This window comes from Danio rerio, chromosome 15 (genome assembly GCF_049306965.1).
Source record: "Danio rerio strain Tuebingen ecotype United States chromosome 15, GRCz12tu, whole genome shotgun sequence".
NCBI classification, from domain to species: domain Eukaryota; kingdom Metazoa; phylum Chordata; class Actinopteri; order Cypriniformes; family Danionidae; genus Danio; species Danio rerio.
Genome location: NC_133190.1, coordinates 1,733,766 through 1,753,578, shown reverse-complemented (window position 1 = coordinate 1,753,578; position 19,813 = coordinate 1,733,766). Strand labels below are relative to the sequence as shown.

At 41.8% G+C, this 19,813-nt stretch overlaps 1 protein-coding gene across 2 annotated transcripts; it reads right to left on the bottom strand.

The window, feature by feature from the left end:
- Nucleotides 1-686: 686 nt before the first annotated feature.
- Nucleotides 687-18,983, bottom strand: otol1b (otolin 1b). 2 transcript variants are annotated; one of them, XM_073923219.1, is made up of 5 exons: nt 18,806-18,983; nt 8,175-8,584; nt 5,504-5,593; nt 5,342-5,413; nt 687-5,246 (listed from the first exon to the last, which is right to left on the bottom strand). In XM_073923219.1, the coding sequence occupies exons 2-5, from the start codon at nt 8,575-8,577 to the stop codon at nt 4,363-4,365; spliced, it is 1,449 nt and encodes a 482-aa protein (XP_073779320.1). In that variant the 5' UTR covers nt 8,578-8,584; nt 18,806-18,983; the 3' UTR covers nt 687-4,362.
- Between the last annotated feature and the right edge of the window lie 830 nt (nt 18,984-19,813).

The following is a 19,813-nucleotide window of genomic DNA, read 5'->3' as shown; positions in this document are numbered from 1 at the left end:
TCCACCAGAGGGCGCTGTGTACGCTTTTTCAGATCTCAAATTTTCCTCGTGAGTGCTATTTGCGCCTGCTGTTCTCATGTAAATACACAAGAGGTCGCTATTGACTGACTGACTGACCGATCGACTGACCCACCCCCCTTTTTCCCCAAACCCAACCAATAGTATTTTCAAAAGCACCGATTGACCAGCGCCCACCCTCTTCCCTAAACCCAACCGATAGTGTTTTCAAAAGCAATCCAAAAATACAAACGCCCTGATTTTTACCACGTTTCAGACTATTAGCACATTCTCACCCTGTTATTTACTTGTTTATTTAATTTAATTTATTTTTTTTATTCTGTTTTTGTCTTACCCACTTTCTGGGTAACCACATCGTCACTGTCAACTCCTAACTGCGCCTTCATTCCGCCGACATGGCGAGCTAACTGGGCAAACTAGTAATAGTGGGAAAGCCGTCCATAAAGAGGAAATCAGTCAGCTGATAAGCGAAAAAAGGATCATACGTCATACCGCCCTGTAGCGTTCGTTTTAAAGACGAAATGCAGCCGTACGCTCCTCTGGCTACACAATTCATGATCTCCGGAAACGTATACAGATTTTTCAGAATGAGTCTGTGTTGAACTAAATGCACATTTAAAGTGCGGGAGATTTCATTTAATAAAAACAACAACAAAAATACGTCATAATCAAAGTGATATTCCTTGCTTTATTTTATTACAAGTGTTAAGAAACCCAACAACCCAAAGCCTACATTGTGATTTGTGTTTTATACATTGCAGATAATTTGACGTTATATTTTGTTGACCTTACGAGTGATTAGCTCTTCATCAAAGCATACCGTCCTTCAAATATGATGGGGAATACTCAAAATATATATATTATAGAGGCTTATTGAGGCAGTAACAAGTTGAAATGATGATCTTTAGTCAGACCTTTATGGTCAAAATGATGAAAATCTGAGCACATAAGAACCCACTTCATTTAAAGTATAAAATATCATCGACTAAGGTATACACTACCTGACAGAAGTCTTGTCGCCTATACAAGTTTTAGGAACAACAAATAATAAGTTGACTTCTAGTGGATGATTTGGTGTCAGAACTGGCTAATATGAAAGGTAAAGGCCTCTAGATTTTGCTTATTTGAGCTCAATAAAATCTGATCATGCCTTGATTATTAATGATTTGATGAGGACAGTGCGGTCTGACTCTGCTCAGACTAAAGTCTCATCACTGAACAGGAATAATGTTTATCTTAAACGCCTCCTCCGTCATCTTACCACAGACATGCTCAATAATGTTCATATCTGGTGACTGGGGTGGCCAATCCTGGAGCAGCTTGACCTTCTCTGCTTTCAGGAGGTTTGATGTGGAGGCTGAAGTATGAGAAGGAGCGCTATCCTGCTGGAGAATTGTCCCTCTCCTGTGGTTTGTAATGTAATGGGCAGCACAGATGTCTTGATACCTCAGGCTGTTGATGTTGATCATCCACTCTGCAGATCTCTCGCATGATGAACCCCAAACCATGATGTCTCCTTCACCAAACTTGACTGATTTCTGTGAGAATCTTGAGTCCATGTGAGCAGTATTGGTGATGATTGGGATGCAGATCGGCAGATGATTCAGCAGAGAAATCCACCTTCTGACACTTTTCCAAATGATAGAAGTCAAGTAATTATTGTTGCTCTTGCAACTGGGATCCACCACAAGACTTTTGTCAGGCAGAGTAAATTAATAATTTGATACAATGCACTTATTGTGTTGATGCACTTACAATGTATTCATTAACATCTACATTACAGTTAATAACAGCTGTTATCAGTTCCAGTATTTACATCTGTAATTGCACTGTTGAGCCAACACCTACCCCTTATAAACTCTTAATCACACCATAAAACCTACGACTAACCGAACCTTAAATTGAATGATTGCAGTGTGCAATAGCATTCGCCATCTGCGTTTTGCAATACAACATAAACACAATAAATATATTGTAACTCATAATTCATATATATTTATGATGCATGCAGTAGTTAAAGACACATTATATGATGGGACTGTAAAATAAAGACTGTATACAAAAAGTCTGCATACTACAACTCGGATTAACTGCATGAAGACTAAGCTTTTAATGGAAGCATTTAGGAATTGTAACTTAATGACTGTCCTTAAATAATAATAAAAAAATTGCGACTATAAAACCTTATGATGCATGGGTTTATTTTTGAAGATAGCCAAAAACACATTCTAAATGATTGTTTTTTAAAATCTTTTAAATATTAAGTGAATATCTTGTGCCATGACAATATTTTGAAAGTGTTCTGCTGTAAATATATCAAAACTTTACGTTTCATTCGTAATGTGCATTGCTAAGAATTGAATTTGCTCAAATTTAAAGATGATTTTCTCAATATTTCGATTTTATTGTGCCTCGGATTCCAGATTTTTATATACAGATACACTTAAAAAAAAAAAAAAAAGTTGACTCAACTCAAAATTGTAAGGCAACTTGCTGCAGAGCTTTTTTTGAGTTGACTCAACTTTCAACCCAAGTACTGCACTTGATAATGTAAGTTGAGTCAACTCAAAAAAGCTCTGCAGCAAGCAAGGGGCAACCCCGCGCTCTCCCTCGTGAAGCCAATACGGAAGTAACTGAAACTGCAATTCATCTTCCCGCCTTTAGGGGCTGGCTCCATTAAATCCAGGTGTTCACTGACTGCAGTGCTAAATTGTGCAATTTTGCAGCTTATAAAAACATGTTTACAGCCTGGTAGAAAAGATGGCTTTGGTGCATACAGCTAATATTAGCCTTCATGACAACTGTGAGGAGGGTGAAGTTTTTTATAACTTAAGTTATATTAAGTCTGCATAATTAAGGGCGTGGCCACTTGAGTGACCGCTAGGTCTCGCTGGTCGCGTCACTTTACCTCAGCTGATTCCGGCTGATTAGCCGCTGAACTTGGCATTTTTTTGTTGTTTTATGTGGCTTTACACAGTCAGTTGCCTTTTGCAATTATTTCCTTCAATTATCAGATGATATGGCATGCTGTGTGCACTTAATTGTGCTCGCAAACCATTCAAGTGGCCTCCATGTCCCACGTGAGTGCATTTCTTATATACTTATATGCCATATCTATAAATGCATTTGTTTTATTTAGGATAATTCATCATTTATAATGTTCTTTAGAGCTGTAATGCACTCCAGAATCTGACAGATTGATTAGGTGTTAGCTCTAGAACAGTCATCTGGAGCGTTGTCATACAGTACAATGCCTGGATTTCATCAGTAGACTTTCATTTACTAACTCAGACTATATCTGAAGTGTTTGCAAGTTGGTGTGATGACAGGTGAACAAAATTGTGATGTTTGGCCACGCCTACTCGTAGCTTTTTTGGGTTCTTCAGAAACCTATGGATATGACTACGTCCATATATTTTACAGTCTATGGAAGCAAGTTGCCTTACAATTTTATGTTGAGTCATCCTGTTTTTGCAGTGTAGTTGTATCTTGACCAAATAATGCTCTACCCTAACAAACCATACATCTATGGAAAGCTTAATTGTCAGCTTTCAGATAAAGTATTTTCCAAAAATTGACACATATGACTGGTTTTGTGGTTAAGGGTCACGTTTGTAAATTAGACTTAATGAAGTCCAGTAAAATTACAATCCGGTGTAGTTACAATAGTATCAGTAGTGTTGGCCGATGCTCATTAAAACAGTACACGTCTGCCTCTCTGTCGTAACACTACACAAAATTGGTCATAAAATGGTCGTAATTTCATGTAAAGTTCAGTTGTAGATTGAGTTCATGTCCACACGTACACGGGTATTGTTTTAAGCGGGGTTTTCCCTACTTTCGTTTTATTAAAAAAATCTCCGTCCACATAAAACTGCAAAAGTGCACTGTGATGCATGGTGAGGGCATGCCGAACCAACAGGGGGCGATAATGACACTTATGCTGGGTCCACACCAAATGGGGAATTAACACGAGTAAATAGCATACAAATCAATGCAAACATGAGAACAGAGGTGGATAACCATCCTGCGAGCGAACGTCGCAAAATATGCAATGGTTTTGCCACAAATGTGCAGAATTTTGCGTTTGGTGTGAACCCAAGTGTGTTGGCCAATCAGAAATGAGAAAACAGTGCTCACGCTTAGGTCATGAGGCAAACACTCTGGCTGTAGTATCCGCATGTCCACACTGTACCCGGAGTTTTGAAAAATCTTCACCCTGACCAGAGTTTTCAGAAAGTTTCAGTCACCTGACCCGTGCTGTCATGTGGACAAACAGCCGAAACCGTGTAGAAAAAAAGTACCTGTGTTCGTGTGGACAGAGCCTCAGCCTTGGAAAGAGTGTTAGTCAGGGTAAAGCAGGAACCCAGAGAAGGTGCTGTCATCCTCACTGCTGGAGTAAACACCGTTCCAGTCTCTCAGCGTCTCCACCCATACCTGGTCTCCGACATCCAGCTTCAGGATCACTAGATTGGATGCCTGATCAATGTCCTGAGGTTGAAGAGTGTCCCTCGAGCGTACCTTGCGCACCCCGTTCACCACTAAAGAGGCACGTAGTGGTTTGTTCCTCACTGTGATTTGGTAGGAGAACACATAAACTCCAGAGTAGCTGCAGTTGAATTTGCATGAGACTACGTCGTAATGATTTTCCCCATTGTAGAAGACCTTGTCAAAGCGGACTGGAAATCCTGAAGGAGGAAAAGACTTGCTGGGATATAGTCCAACACTGAAAGCGGATCTGATTCTCGAATCGCTTGTACCCATGGCACCCTTCATTCCCCGTAGGCCTCGATCTCCACGCTTCCCCTGGGGGCCGCGGTCACCCTTGATTCCCCTGAGACCTCTCAAGCCTTTGGTTCCAGGTGGCCCTTGTATTCCCGGCTCACCCTTTGGTCCTGGAGTTCCTGGTTCCCCTCGTTCTCCAGTGATGCCTGGATTTCCATGCATGCCATGTTGCCCAGAAGGACCAGGATCTCCACGCACACCTGGCAACCCAGGGTCCCCAGGCTCACCTTTCTGGCCCCTGTCGCCAAGCAAACCGCACTCTCCTCTCTCCCCCTTTTCACCCTTTTCACCAGCTGAGCCTTGGGGTCCTGGAAGTCCATCTTTGCCTGGCTCTCCCTGGTCGCCTTTTGACACATTAAAGTTGGGATCTCCCTTCTCTCCCTTTTCTCCTTTGAATCCTGGCAGGCCAGCAGCACCCTTCTCACCTTTATTACCCATCTCACCTGTTTAGTAAAAAATAAAGATTTCATTTATTTGTTATACTCGGTTTAACATTTACTTGTGTTTCCAGAGGGATCTAATAGACCTCTACGTTCACCTTTCATTCCAGCCTTTCCCTGGTTTCCTGGCGTTCCAGCGAATCCTGTGTTTCCTTGATCACCTTTCTCTCCTGATACATTACATTTGACATCTCAAGCATGCATTTTTATAGATATAATGATATAATGCCATTTATATAATGTACTTCCTAAGCTCTTACCTTTATCCCCTTTAGATCCTGAGTTGCCCTTTGGCCCTATTGGGCCTGGTAGACCACTTGGTCCAGGTGCTCCCTTTTCCCCTGGGGGTCCTGCAACATAGCGTTAAACAACTGTGAGGTCGGGTCTAGGGTTGGTGTAGGTGTAGTAGATGCTAATAAAAACACATCAGGTTACTGTGAGGCTGAGTTTAGGGTTGGTGTAGGTGTAGTGTGGTTTGACAGGTTGTGTGTGACGTGCCTGAAGAGCGAGGAGGGATGCGGTGTGAAGGGATGAGAATGGTGTGTGACGTATTTGAGGACTGGAAGGGAGACACGAGACTTCTGGGAGATTATCACTCGTTTACTGGCATCCAGGAGTCTCTGTGCATTTGCGGGAGACTCCCGGAACTTCCGGGAAACTTGGGATGTCTGGAATGACCTCCTGCCCTACTCATAATTCACTCTTCATATATCCGTATGCCTATTACATATCCATAAACCACTGTGATATAGCCCGGCTCGAATCATATCGCTGTCTCACTACAATCGATCCGCTCCAGAGTTCGTTTCAATCAAGTTGAGTACACCTCATTCAGGCGATCTCGGCCTGATTGTTTTGGCACAGAGCCGAGCTCAGTTGCTGGATTCACATATGCCAAACAAATCGCGCTACCTGGGCAAACGAGACAGGTTCCTAAACAAAAATCTAGGCATGAAAGCACCCTAAGGTTGCGCTTAGGGTTGGTGTAGGGGTAGTAGATGCTAATAAAACACATCAGGTTACTGTGAGGTTGAGTTTAGGGTTGGTGTAGGGGTAGTAGATGCTAATAAAACACATCAGGTTACTGTGAGGTTGGGTTTAGGGTTGGTGTTGGTGGAGTAGGTGCTAATAAAACACATATAGCCGGGCTCGGATCATATCACTTTCTCACAACAATTGATCCACTCCAGAGTTCGTTTCAATTGAGCCAAGACCACCCCATTCAGACGATCTTAGCCTGTTTGTTTTGGCGCGGATCTGAGCTCAATTGCTGGATTCACATATGCCAAACGAACCGCGCTACCTGGGCAAACGAGACAGGTTCTGAAACAAAAGTCTAGGCGTGAAAGCACCCTAAGGTTGAGCTTAGGGTTGGTGTAGTAGGTGCTAATAAAGCACATCAGGTTACTGTGAGGTCGGGTTTAGGGTTGGTGTAGGTGTAGTGTGGTTTGACAGAGTGTGCCTGACGTGTCTGAAGAGCGAGGAGGGATGCGGTGGGGAGGGATGAGAAGGGTGTGCGACATATTTGAGGACTAGAAGGGAGACGCGCGATTTCTGGGAGATTACCGTTTACGGGCATCGAGGAGTCTCTGTGCATTTGCGGGAGACTCCTGGAACTTCCGGGAGACTTGGGATGTCTGGAATGACCTCCTGCCCTACTCATAAATCTATCTTCATATAGCCGTATGCCTATTACATATCCATAAACCACTGTGATATAGCCAGGCTCTGATCATATCGCTTTATCAGTTGAGTCCACCTCATTCAGGCGATTGTTTTGGCGCGAATCCAAGCGCAATTGCTGGATTCACATATGCCAAACGAACCGCGCTACCTGGGCAAACGAGACAGGTTCCGAAACAAAAGTCTAGACGTGAAAGCATCCTAAGGTTGAGCTTAGGGTTGGTGTAGGGGTAGTAGATGCTAATAAAACACTTCAGGTTACTGTGAGGTCAGGTTTAGGGTTGGTGTAGGGGTAGTAGAAGCTAATAAAAGACATCAGGTTACTGTAAGGTTGAGTTTAGGGTTGGTGTAGGGGTAGTAGATGCTAATAAAACACATCAGGTTACTGTGAGGTTGAGTTTAGGGTTGGTGTAGGAGTAGTAGATGCTAATAAAACACATCAGGTTACTGTGAGGTTGAGTTTAGGGTTGGTGTAGGGGTCGTAGATGCTAATAAAACACATCAGGTTACTGTGAGGTTGAGTTTAGGGTTGGTGTAGGAGTAGTAGATGCTAATAAAACACATCAGGTTACTGTGAGGTTGAGTTTAGGGTTGGTGTAGGGGTCGTAGATGCTAATAAAACACATCAGGTTACTGTGAGGTTGAGTTTAGGGTTGGTGTAGGGGTCGTAGATGCTAATAAAACACATCAGGTTACTGTGAGGTTGAGTTTAGGGTTGGTGTAGGAGTAGTAGATGCTAATAAAACACATCAGGTTACTGTGAGGTTGAGTTTAGGGTTGGTGTAGGGGTCGTAGATGCTAATAAAACACATCAGGTTACTGTGAGGTTGAGTTTAGGGTTGGTATAGGGGTAGTAGATGCTAATAAAACACATCAGGTTACTGTGAGGTCGGGTTTAGGGTTGGTATAGGGGTAGTAGATGCTAATAAAACACATCAGGTTACTGTGAAGTTGAGTTTAGGGTTGGTGTAGGGGTAGTAGATGCTAATAAAACACATCAGGTTACTGTGAGGTTGCATTTAATGTGGCAAGTGAGGACATTTCTAAAACACAATGGGTTGGACTCTTTGTCATGTACAAGACATTAAATAAATGAAAAATCAACACTTAAAGCCCAAGTCCCACACATTTAGAGCTGGCTCTGACCTCCCTGAATGAGCCTGTGTTAATAAAATCATTGTATTCCAGAGAGACATGAAAAAACCCTCTATTAACTTATATAAATAGGGATGACTTGACTTGGCTAACCTGGCAGTCCCATGTCTCCTTTGAATCCTTGTGGGCCTTTCTCCGGTGGGCAGCACTCGCAGAAGTTGAAGTAGCATTCGTTGTAGTCTAGCGTGTAGTTGTCTTTGGCTGCGGTGGGAGATGCGCTGGTGTCTGTAGGGTAGTCTATGTAGCTGTCAGCAGTCACTGTAGTGCTCTCTGTCACGTACACAGGGGTGCGCTGCTCTCGTGTTTTCGTGTAGTCCACAATCCGTGCTGTGACCGTAGGCTTTCCTGCATATGTGGTGGTTTGGACCACCTCTCTAGGGGGTTTCTTGGTGTACTGATACTTTGGCCTCTGAGTGGGTTTGAATGTGTCGCACAGGATTATAAAGGTCAGTGCCAAAACAGTTACCAAGACGGAGCGTGGACAGAACATCCCCATTTTCTGTCTGTCGAGAAAGAGGAGAGATGAGAGCATTCATAAAACCTCATACGTCAAGTCTGATTGGACTAATGCAATTTATTTACATTAATGTGTAAAGGTGGTGGAAGCCACAGGAGTACACTTGTAGTCAGAATTATTCACCCCCTCTACATTTTCTGTTTAACATAGAGATTTCTTTTACTCATTTCTAATCATAATAGTTTTAACTAGATTATTAAAGTTCGTCGAGACAAACTTTAGGCTGGCTTGAGAAACTCTGTTGGAAATAGTTTGTTTAATTTGAACAGTTTTAAAAAGTATGAAACGAAGATAGATAGATAGATAGATAGATAGATAGATAGATAGATAGATAGATAGATAGATAGATAGATAGATAGATAGATAGATAGATAGATAGATAGATAGATAGATAAAAGCAGTTTGAAAAAAGATAGATAGTTTTGAGGTCACAAAGTTAGATCTATTGTTAAGTCAATGACAGTCTTTTGCAATAAAAGTCTATGGGACAGTTGTTGCTAGGGTGCAGTATCTGGTAGTTAGGGTGTGGCTAGAAAGTTAAAAGCTCATCAGTTATTGGCAGTTTAGTAGTCTAAGTTAAATGAGCTCAGCCATTAGTCTGGTGGACAGTCTGATGCAGAGTTATGAGCTCACAAAGTTTGATCCCATGTTAAGTCAATGACAGTTCTTTGAATGGAAGTCTATGGGACAGTTTCTAGGGTCCAAAAGTGGTTGCTAGGGCGTGGCCAGAAAGTTAAAACCTCATCAGTTATTGGCAGTTAGGTAGTCTGAGTTAAATGCGCCCAGTTAGAAGTCTGTGTGACAGTCTGATGCAGAGTTATGAGGTCACAAAGTTTGATCCAATGTCAAGTCTATGGGATTTTTCAGACGGTCCCGGGACGTTTTTCGGAAAATTGTAAGTCGGATCAGTCGGAAAAGATATGGCACACCGAGTCAGAATAGTTTGGAGGTCTGGTGTGAGTTTGGGGGTCATAGCTCGAAAGCTCTAGGAGGAGATAGATTTTGAATTTTAGTCTCAGAAGAAGAAGAATAATATATAAAAAAAATAATAAGTTTAAATAGGATTTCAGTAGTCTGGCTTGTTTCTCAAGCCAGCCTAATAACTAATTTCTAATAACTGAATTATTTTCTCTTTGTCATGATGACAGCACATAATATTAGACTAGATATTCTTCAAGACACTATTATTCTGCTTAAAGTGACAATCAAAAGGCTTAACTTGGTTAATTAGGCAAGTTAGGGAATAATGAAATAAATATGAAGTGTGATAGCCTGAAGCTGCTCCACCTGTAAGAGAAGAGAGTCATAGTGAGAAGCACATGAGAAGAGAGCGAAAGTGCGTTCTCAGGCAGACTCTATAGCAGACTATCTAGAACCTCGGCACAGTGGTCACATTTCTTTACGTGTCTAATGTGTGGCGCTTTTGTGACATAGAATACTGGACCCTCATGAATCGAGCCATCCAACCAGTAGCAAACGGGGACAGAAAAAAAAAAATAGCAGTCTGGCAGCTGGACCAGGAGGCGACGTGACACATGATCCAGGGAGAATTTCTTCAGCAACTCTCTGGATGCACTAATGGATGGACGGGTGCCAAACACGCAGCCTTCATACACACAACAACACCTTATAGACTGATTATCGAAACTTCATTCTCAGTCTGGAGTAGTTTGTGAAGATATGATATGCGATTCTGGATTTCTGTAGCATTCGGTGAGTCCAGAACCTGCCAGCTGAATATAACGGACTCAGTCAGGAAATCAGAGTCTCATTCCAATCTGTTTGGTGTCACTCCAAAAAAGCTTTTGTCCAAAAGAGCAGCGATAATCTCAGGAGCTCACTTCAGCCTGTTTTCTGGAGGGAAATGGCTAATCTAAAGAAGCTGCTTTTGAGGTAAAATGAAGGCTACTGGCAGCCAGCGACCATGACCAGCTTAGTGTGTGTGTGTGTGTGTGTCTTACGTTAGACATTCGCACACAACCTTTTGAATTTAAAGGGTTAGTTCACTCAAAATGTATAATTCTCTTATTAATTACTCCCCCTTTGTCTTTTTAACCCCCCGTCATTCATCTTCAGAGATATTAAAGGGAATCATTTTACTGACTCAGACCTTTGAATTTTATTCATAGAGTCATTTTGTTTACTTCATTCAATTTGCAAATATTATTAAAGTGTTACGAGCTGCTTCCAAAGTCATATACAGCTAGCTCAAACGTTGATCACACTACAAACAAGTCATTACTAGAATTCTGTAAGAAGAGAAAATATTAATTTACTGTTTACCTTTCCCTGCTGAAAAAAGCAGCATAAACTAAGCTGGTTAGCTAGTTTTAGCTGGTTGACCAGCCTAGTTTTAGACCAGTTTTGGCCATTTTCAGGCTGGTTTCAGACTTTGCCGTCCTGGTTTTAGCTGATCAGGCTGGGAGATGACCATCTTAAACCAGCTTAACCAGAAAAAACAGATATCTCCTAATTAAACCAGGCTGGTCAAGCTGGTTTTAGATAGTTTTAGCTGGTCATTTACCTGGAAATGTCTGGTTGGAAATATTTGAAACCAGCCTGGAAATGGCCAAAACCCCTCTAAAACCAGCTTGACCAGCAAAAACCAGTTATGTCCATCTTAAACCAGGCTGGTCAAGCTGGTTTTAGCAGGTCTTTTTCCAACCTGACCAGCTAAGACTAGGCTGGAAATGTTTTAAACCAGCCTGGAAATGGCCTAAACCCCTCTAAAACCAACTTGACCAGCCAAAACCAGCTATGTCCATCTTAAACCAGGCTGGTCAAGCTGGTTTTAGCAGGTCATTTTCCAGCTTGACCAGATTAGATCAGGCTGGAAATGTCTGAAATCAGCTTGGAAATGGCAAAACCCCCTCTAAAACCAGTTTGACCCGCTAAAACCAACTATGTCTATCTTAAACCAGGCTGGTCAAGCTGGTTTTAGCAGGTCTTTTTCCAACCTGACCAGCTAAGACCAGGCTGGAAATGTCTTAAACCAGCCTGGAAATGGCAAAAAACCCTCTAAAACCAACTTGACCAGCCAAAACCAGCTATGTTCATCTTAAACCAGGCTGGTAAATCTGGTTTTAGATAGTTTTAGCTGGTCATTTACTTGTAAATGTCTGGCTGGAAATGTCTTAAACCAGCCTGGAAATGGCCAAAACCCCTCTAAAACCAACTTGACCAGCCAAAACCAGCTATGTCCATCTTAAACCAGGCTGGTCAAGCTGGTTTTATCAGGTCGTTTTCCAGCCTGACCAGCTTAGACCAGGCTGGAAATGTCTGAAATCAGCTTGGAAATAGCAAAACCCCCTCTAAAACCAGCTTGACCCGCCAAAACCAACTATGTCTATCCTAAACCAGGCTGGTTAAGGTTTAGAAGGCATCATTAGAAGCTAAATCATCACATGGGTTCAGGACTACTGTGGCAAACCTTTGTCAAGTACCACAATACAAAGTTACATTCACAAATGCCAGTTAAAACTGTACTGTGCCAAAAGGAAGCCCTATGTTAACAGTGTCCAGAAGCGCTGTGGACTTCTCTGGGCTCCGAGTCATCAGGGAGGGACCATCACACACTGGAGACGTGTACTGTGGTCAGATGAATCAGTATTTCAGGTATTTTTAGGAAGAAATGGACGCAGTGTGCTCTGGAACAAAGAAGAAAAGGATCCTTAAGACTGTTACCAGCAAGTCCAAAAGCCAGGGTAACTTGCTCTTCTGTGGTGCACCATTAATGCTGAAAAGTACAGAGATAATTTGGAGCACAATTTGCTGCCCTCCTTTCCAGGCATATTCCAACAAGAATAAGCACATTCTGCACACATTACAAAGTCCTGGCTGTGGAGGAAGAGATTACAGGCACTTGACTGGCCTGCCTGCAGTCCCGACCTGTCTCCAATAGAGAATGTGTGGCGCATTCTAAAGCACAAAACATGACACTGAAGACCACATACTGTTGCCCACCTTAAGACTTGTTTGCAGGAAGAATAGGACAAAACTACACCTGAAACACTTCATCACTTGCTGTCTTCAGTCCCTAAACGTCTTTAAAGTGTTGTGAAAAGGAACGGCGACATTACAAAGTGGCAAATGCTTTACTGATACAACTGTTTTTGAAATGTGTTGCACGAACCAAAACAGGAACACGTGTTTAGTTTTTTAGGTTTGTCATAAAAAATCAAGTCAAAGTAAATTTAGAAATCACTACTTTCTTTTTTATTAAGTTGTGGCTCCAACTTTTTCTGATTTGGGGTTGTTAGTGTTTACGTTTTCCTTGAAGTCTTCAATGGTTGGCATCATCACGTATCAATTGTTTATGTAGACGCAAATATAAATGTACTGTTATATTTATATTCACAGTTGCCTGATCTGAACAGGCCTTTATAGTACAGAATGTGCCAGTCTTATTTATATTTTAAAGAAACATAGCTCAAATGTGTGTTCATCTTCTTCTTTAACATCTCTGTCATCACATCCTATGACCTCTGGAATTAATGATGCTGAAAAACAGCCTTAAAGAGCGTCTGGTATATATATATATATGCACACAGCCTTTTCATTTTCAGCCAGCCAGGCCAAGCGCTTCTAGTGAACTGTTGTGCCATTGTTTTCAAGAGTTGACACTTAGCTGATGATTGATTATAAGCAAGTTTGGCATGCTGTCCCGGGAGAGAGCCCTGAACTCAAAAAGTCCATGAGCCCTGGGCTGCCTTCCGTTTGCAGGGCGAGAGGGGAGCCTTGAGCTCAGGTAGATCTCGACAACTCCCCCTTGATAAAAACTGATGACTAAAAATTGAATGCTATGAAGAGATATGCTGCAGGACGAGAGATTGACTGTAGTGCTGAATTAAGATTGATCAATTCACTTGTAGTGCATGTTTTTGGAATGTGGGAGGAAACCGGAGAACCTGGGGAAAACCCATGCGAGCACGGGAAGAACATGCAAACTACATACAGAAACGACCACCGGCCTGTTAAAGGACTAGAACCGGTGATGTTCTTGCTGTGAGGCAACAGTGCTAACCACTGGCCCACTATGCCGCCCTATTGAGGGAAAGGTGAAGAGATAGGGGTGGAAGGGGGGATTCTTCAAATCGAAGATGACTGAAGTGAGAAACCCTGGCTCTTTATATTGGGTTAGGAATGGCCTGATTGGTGGATCATACATGCTAATGCAGAACCAGCCGTGTTCAATCATAATCACGTGATTCTCTCGAAATTAGTTTATCAATAAACTTAACTAAGATCTGATCTCTTTTAGGGTGCTTTCACATCTGTAGTTCGCTTCATTTGGTCCGGACCAAGGGCAATAATCAGCGCTGGCTGATTGTATCCCTGCTTTAGATAAACTATACATTTGGAGAATGAAGCGCGGCCGCGGCTGGAAAACAGTGTTTAATGCATCGCTCGTCACTTCAGGAGGAGACGTGAATTACTTTAGCTAAACTGCGACATGCTCATCTTGCGGAAATATTACCAACGATCCATCAGCTAATGTTTTCCCCTCTCTCTCTCTCTCTCTCTGTTGGTAAAGCGCTGTAAACAAATATTTGTCCTCCATATCCCATAATGCACAGTGCAACGGCCTACGGCAGCTGAATTAGTCCAAAACGCGCAGTACTTTTTGCGGTTGGACCTGTTTTAGTACGGATCATATTCTCACCACAAACAAACCGCTCCAGGGTTCGTTTAAAAAGCGTACCGAGACCACCTCTTCAAGCAGGTCTCGGTACACTTGTTTGGTCCGCTTTTGGTGCGCACTCGAGTACGATTGCTGCATTCTCACCTGCCCAAACGAACCCTACCAAAAGGGGAAACAAACTCTAGTGTGATTCAATCGACCTAAACAAGGCAGGTGTGAAAGCACCCTAAAATTCAATGATCTTCACTACCTGATTGATATACGATATAAAGTGGGTCTCAGACCAAACAAGAAGCCCAGCATTACATTACATTTGTTCACACCGTGTTTTTAAAAAGTGGAAATTTATTTTACTCCAGTATTTTAACAGAGTTTCCAGGCGTTTAAATAATCAAATCAAATCACTTTTATTGTCACGTCATCAGCAGCACGTGTGTGCTATAATGAGTAAAACGCTTAGGTGCTGACTCCAGACAGTACAAAATACAGATAGTGCAAATATAACGACAAGTCTCCCTAGTAGCAAAGACTTCTGGCCCAGATTTGGCATGAATCTGGCACAGCAGGTGTTCATCCGGCACTGGCATACAGCATGTGGGCCAAACATGGGCCAGGTTTGGCAGAGGTGGCACCGTCTTTAAGGCGGCACACAAGATTTGGGCCAGATTTTAAAAATTGATATGTGGGCTGTGTGAGTTTGGCCAGTCTCGACCCACATTTAAAATACAATAATTACAATATAATTAATAATTACAATAATTTTTGAGTAAAGAAAAATATTCTACCAATCAGGTCACTGAAAAGCGTGCCCATAGTGTGCCTAAATCGCATTGCTTCATGCGTTTATCAATGTCATTGCAATCATGACACACCAACCTATCTAGCCCACTTCAGGCCCAGTTATGAGTTGTTAACTTGGCTGAGACTTGGCCCAGATATGGTCTGTGTTTGGCCCTTGTCTGAAAGACAGATTTGGTCCAGTCATGTACCGTAATTCCCTGTGGCATGTGGGCCAAGCAAAACCAGAGAAATTTTGCTATATACGCTTGAATAACTAAATAAATGCTTGAGTCTATTACACTGATTGTATTGTAATTACATTACAGCATTGATGCTGTTAAAGGAACCTTATGGAACTGAAAATAGTCACATAAACCTTTCAGCGGACGTTTATCATTGGCTGAAAGACTCTGAAAGTCTCTCCTATATTTCAGACTGGACCTATAGAATAAGGTATGGACCTCGGCAAGGTACAGCGGTGATATTCATCTGAAACGTGAGAGTAAGGGAGGGTTATACTCCACCTTGACCTGCTGGTGTCACTCCACTATTCAACACAAACCCAGCTATAGTGCTCACTTTACCCCCTGCCCATGCAAAGAGAGGCTCTGCTGAACACAGGCCTGGGCCACTGACCCCCCCCCCAATTCCTGAAAAGCCTTATGGGAGCGAGACAGGGTAAACCATAGGACACAGAGCCGGTATCGCAATACAACCCCAGAGCCCCTGCTCCACAATCAGGAGCAACAGAGCGGACAGAAATAGATGGTTTTGAGTTAGAATGATCCTTTGATCCGCAGGTTTACGATTTCAAATAAAGAGTCGCACATTCACTTTATCAATGCATCGTGTCATGAATGCATGCTAGCTGTAAAGCATGTTTGCTCCCGTTTAAGGAGATTTGAAGAGTCACCTGAGCTGGAGGTGTCTCTAGTAACGGTTAAGGCTGTGTGCTCTGCTGGTAAGCCTTTAATGGAGATCACTATGACCTTGTCAGGAATAGAGAGGCTTTTGGACGGTTTTTTTACCTCTCTCTTCAAATTCCCAAGACAGACTGGAAGAGTTTTGGATTCACAGGGTTATGTAAAATCACGGTTATGTAAAAAAGTAGACAAATGGGGTTATTTTGAAGGTCCCTTTTACATATTTTGTTGACTATGCATGGTATGCATGGCGGGGCGGCACGCCAAAATTGATCTCACCATGGCTACATTGCCACTTTTCATTTAAAACATTCAGTCGTGTTGTTGATTTTAATAGCGGTTGATAATCGCTCCAAACGTATTAAAAGAGAAGTGAATTATAACAGCGCAAACTTTTCTCTATCTGTAGTAGTGCTGTGCGTTGTTTTAACCTTTAAGGGGATGTGCTGACTGGCTGACTGACAGATCCGTGATGCGTGAGGCAAGCATACACGACATATAGCCATTTCTCTTTACTTTAGGACGCATTAATGCCGCTCTGTAGGTCTGTTAGAGGAATTCATATATATTCCTAGCAAATCTAATAAATTCTGGAGACATACTCACTACATAAACGCACTAAATCGCACCTTAGCAGCATTTATTAGAGAGCGCACAAGAAGATCTGCGCTTGAGCAGCGTATATTTGAGGGGTCGTGCACGAGCAGAGGAAATCGGCGCGCAAGCAAAGAGGTTCGCATGCTTGTAGGCTATTACATAAATGCGATCTCGACTCTTAATACTGCGCTCACAACATTTGTCATTGAAATAACGCCACAGGTAGTTGACAGATCTGTGTAAAATAGGCCTGCCGCCACAGCTGGAAAAAATCCTAGAGGAAACACTGATGAGTTACACTCCATCTACAAGACTGTCTGTTTAATATCTATTGACACTGCTCCACCAATAGACTTTCTCCTGATTACAGACACTTTGAAAGTAAATGTCAACTTAGACTTACTCTAACCCTGCAAGTCTACACTGTAAAACAAAAACAAACAAAAAAAAAAAACGTAATTTTGGGGTGCCGTAAAAAAAATCGTAAAATAACGTCCGTTAAATTACAGAAATTTACCATAAATTAACAGAGGTTGGATTACAGAAATTTACCAAAATTTAAATTTAAGGAAATTTCTGTATTTTAATGTTCATTATTTTACAGTTAATGTTTTATTTTTTACAATTTCTATAATTTAATGGTCGTTTTTTTTTTTTTTTTCTGCAGCCCAGCTGTCGGAAATAAGCAGTAAAATTTCAGATTTCTTTTACAGTGTACTGATAATTGAATAGGAATTAGTTGGCATGTAGTTGCAATATCTGTTAAAGAAACGGTCAAAATAGTCAAAACTTCCTTAGATCATTTGAAGTAATCCAGTGATAAATTCACGAGTAGCCTTTTGCATGTACTCCCAATGAATTACACGTAATAATTGTTTTTATTTACTGTCATTATTCAACGTAGAAATCCCCTTTTGGAGTTTTTAAAATGCCCCAGTTAGGAACATGACAAAATAAAAGCACATTAAACACGCAGATTTACCTAACCCTAAAGAATCTCCAACAAAAATACTCTTAGATGTACCACAGCAATTGCACACTACCTGACAAAAGTCTTGTGGTGGATCCCAGTTGTAGGAGCGACAGTAATTACTAGACTTCTATCATTTGGAAAAGTGTCGGAAGGTGGATTTCTCTGCTGAATCATCTGCTGATCTGCATCCCAATCATCACCAATACTGCTCACATGGACTCAAGATTCTCACAGAAATCAGTCAAGTTTGGTGAAGGAGAAATCATGGTTTGGGGTTCATCATGCGAGAGATCTGCAGAGTGGATGATCAACATCAACAGCCTGAGGTATCAAGACATCTGTGCTGCCCATTACATTACAAACCACAGGAGAGGGACAATTCTCCAGCAGGATAGTGCTCCTTCTCATACTTCAGCCTCCAAATCAAAGCTCCTGAAAGCAGAGAGTGCTCCAGGATTGGCCAGCCCAGTCACCAGACATGAACATTATTGAGCATAAGATGAAGGAGGAGGCATTGAAGATGAATCCAAAAGATCTCGATGAACTCTGTGAGTCCTGCAAGAAGGCTTTCTTCTTCATTCCAGATGACTTTATTAATCAGTGATGTGAGTCATGTCAGAGATGTATGGATGCAGTCCTCCAAGCTCATGATGGAGTCAGACACAATATTCATTCTGTCTCCACTGCAGCAGGACTTTATATTCTATACTGGACATTATTCCTGTTCAGTGATGAGACTTTAGTCTGAGCAGAGTCAGACCGCACTGTCCTCATCAAATCATTAATAATCAAGGCATGATCAGATTTTATTGAGCTCAAATAAGCAAAATCTAGAGGCCTTCACCTTTCATAGAGACACTTCTGACACCAAATGATCAACTAGAAGTCAAGTTAGAATTGTTTGTTCCTAAAACTTGGATAAGTGACAAGACTTTTGTTGTAGTGTAAATTACACATCATATTCAACAGACATACCAATGCACCCAGTTATCAGAGATGTAAAAATGCATTTAATGTAAATAAATGATGCACAGCACAGCTAAACAATCGTGAAATTTACTCTAAAGTATCTCCAACAAATGAATCTCCAACACAAACACACCTAGATGTACTATAGCAGTTGTAAATTACACATTCGATTCAACAGACGTGCCAATGCATCCAGTTATCCGAGATTTAGAATTGGATTTAATGTAACATAACACACAGCTGTGAGAAACTGAATCACAAACTTTAAGTATTTCAATCACTACATCTAGAGATTAAATGGAAAGCATCAGTAAAAGTGTTTACCAGACAGCAGGCTTGTCTTGTGTCCTGAGGCAGCGGCTGCTTTATTCTGTCTGAGCTCGAAACTCTGGAGATGCTGGACAGGTGTGTGTGTGTGTGTGTGCGTGTTCAGAGTAAAGCAGGGGTGTGTACTACGGTTCTGGCCCAGTGCTTCACATTCGCAGTCACCCAGACTGAACTTGAACAAAGTGCTGGGCAGCGGTGTTACCAGAACTGACCCAGAAACCTGACCCAAGCCCACAGAACACTGTGCACTCTATTCACCTGCTCGTCCTTCCCATTCCCACTTTATCCCCCTTTTTTTCCCCTTTCTTTCATTCCCTCTGCCATAATAGTGGAACAGTTTTGTAGGCTTTTGTTTGAGATAGTTCCTGCTTAACTGATAGGAAATTATTTATTCACACCTCCAGCACAAAAGAGCACCAACTCTCCTTGAATAGGCTTATTTCTGCAGCTGTTAAACCCAATTGTAGACTTCTAAAGAAATATTTATTGCTTCTCAATGTCTTAAACACTGCCACAGTAGGTCTGGACACTTGTTATTTAACAAAAGCTCTTATTTTAATAAATCACATACACTCACCGGCCACTTTATTAGGTACACCTTACTAGTACTGGGTTGGAGCCCCTATTGCATGATGCGAGTCATTCTATTGGATTGAGCTCTGGTGACTGTGGAGGCCATTTGAGTACAGTGAACTCATTGTCATGTTTAAGAAAGTCGTCTAAGGTGATTGGCGCTTAATGACATGGTGCGTTATCCTGCTGGAAGAAGCCATCAGAAGATGGAGACACTGTGCTCATAAAGGGATGGACATGGTCAGCAGCAATACTTAGGTAAGCTGTGGCGTTAACAAGCAGTTGGACAGGTGTACCTAATAAAGTGGCCGGTAAGTGTGTACATCTCGTTCACAACATGTTTTGTGCCTACATTTTAAATTTCATGCATTAATTTTCCTTTGGCTTAGTCCCTTATTTTTTAGGGGATACCACAGTGGAATGAACTAGCAT

Bases quoted from the DNA above. Each gene is read 5' to 3' on its own strand.
- otol1b (XM_073923219.1), bottom strand. From the start codon at position 8,577: ATGGGGATGTTCTGTCCACGCTCCGTCTTGGTAACTGTTTTGGCACTG. The intron at 5,594-8,174 runs GTTAGCCAAGTC...GCTATGTTGCAG, and splicing joins AGGAGACATGGGACTGCCAG to GACCCCCAGGGGAAAAGGGA. The intron at 5,247-5,341 runs GTGAACGTAGAG...TTTACTAAACAG, and splicing joins GGGAAAGGCTGGAATGAAAG to GTGAGATGGGTAATAAAGGT.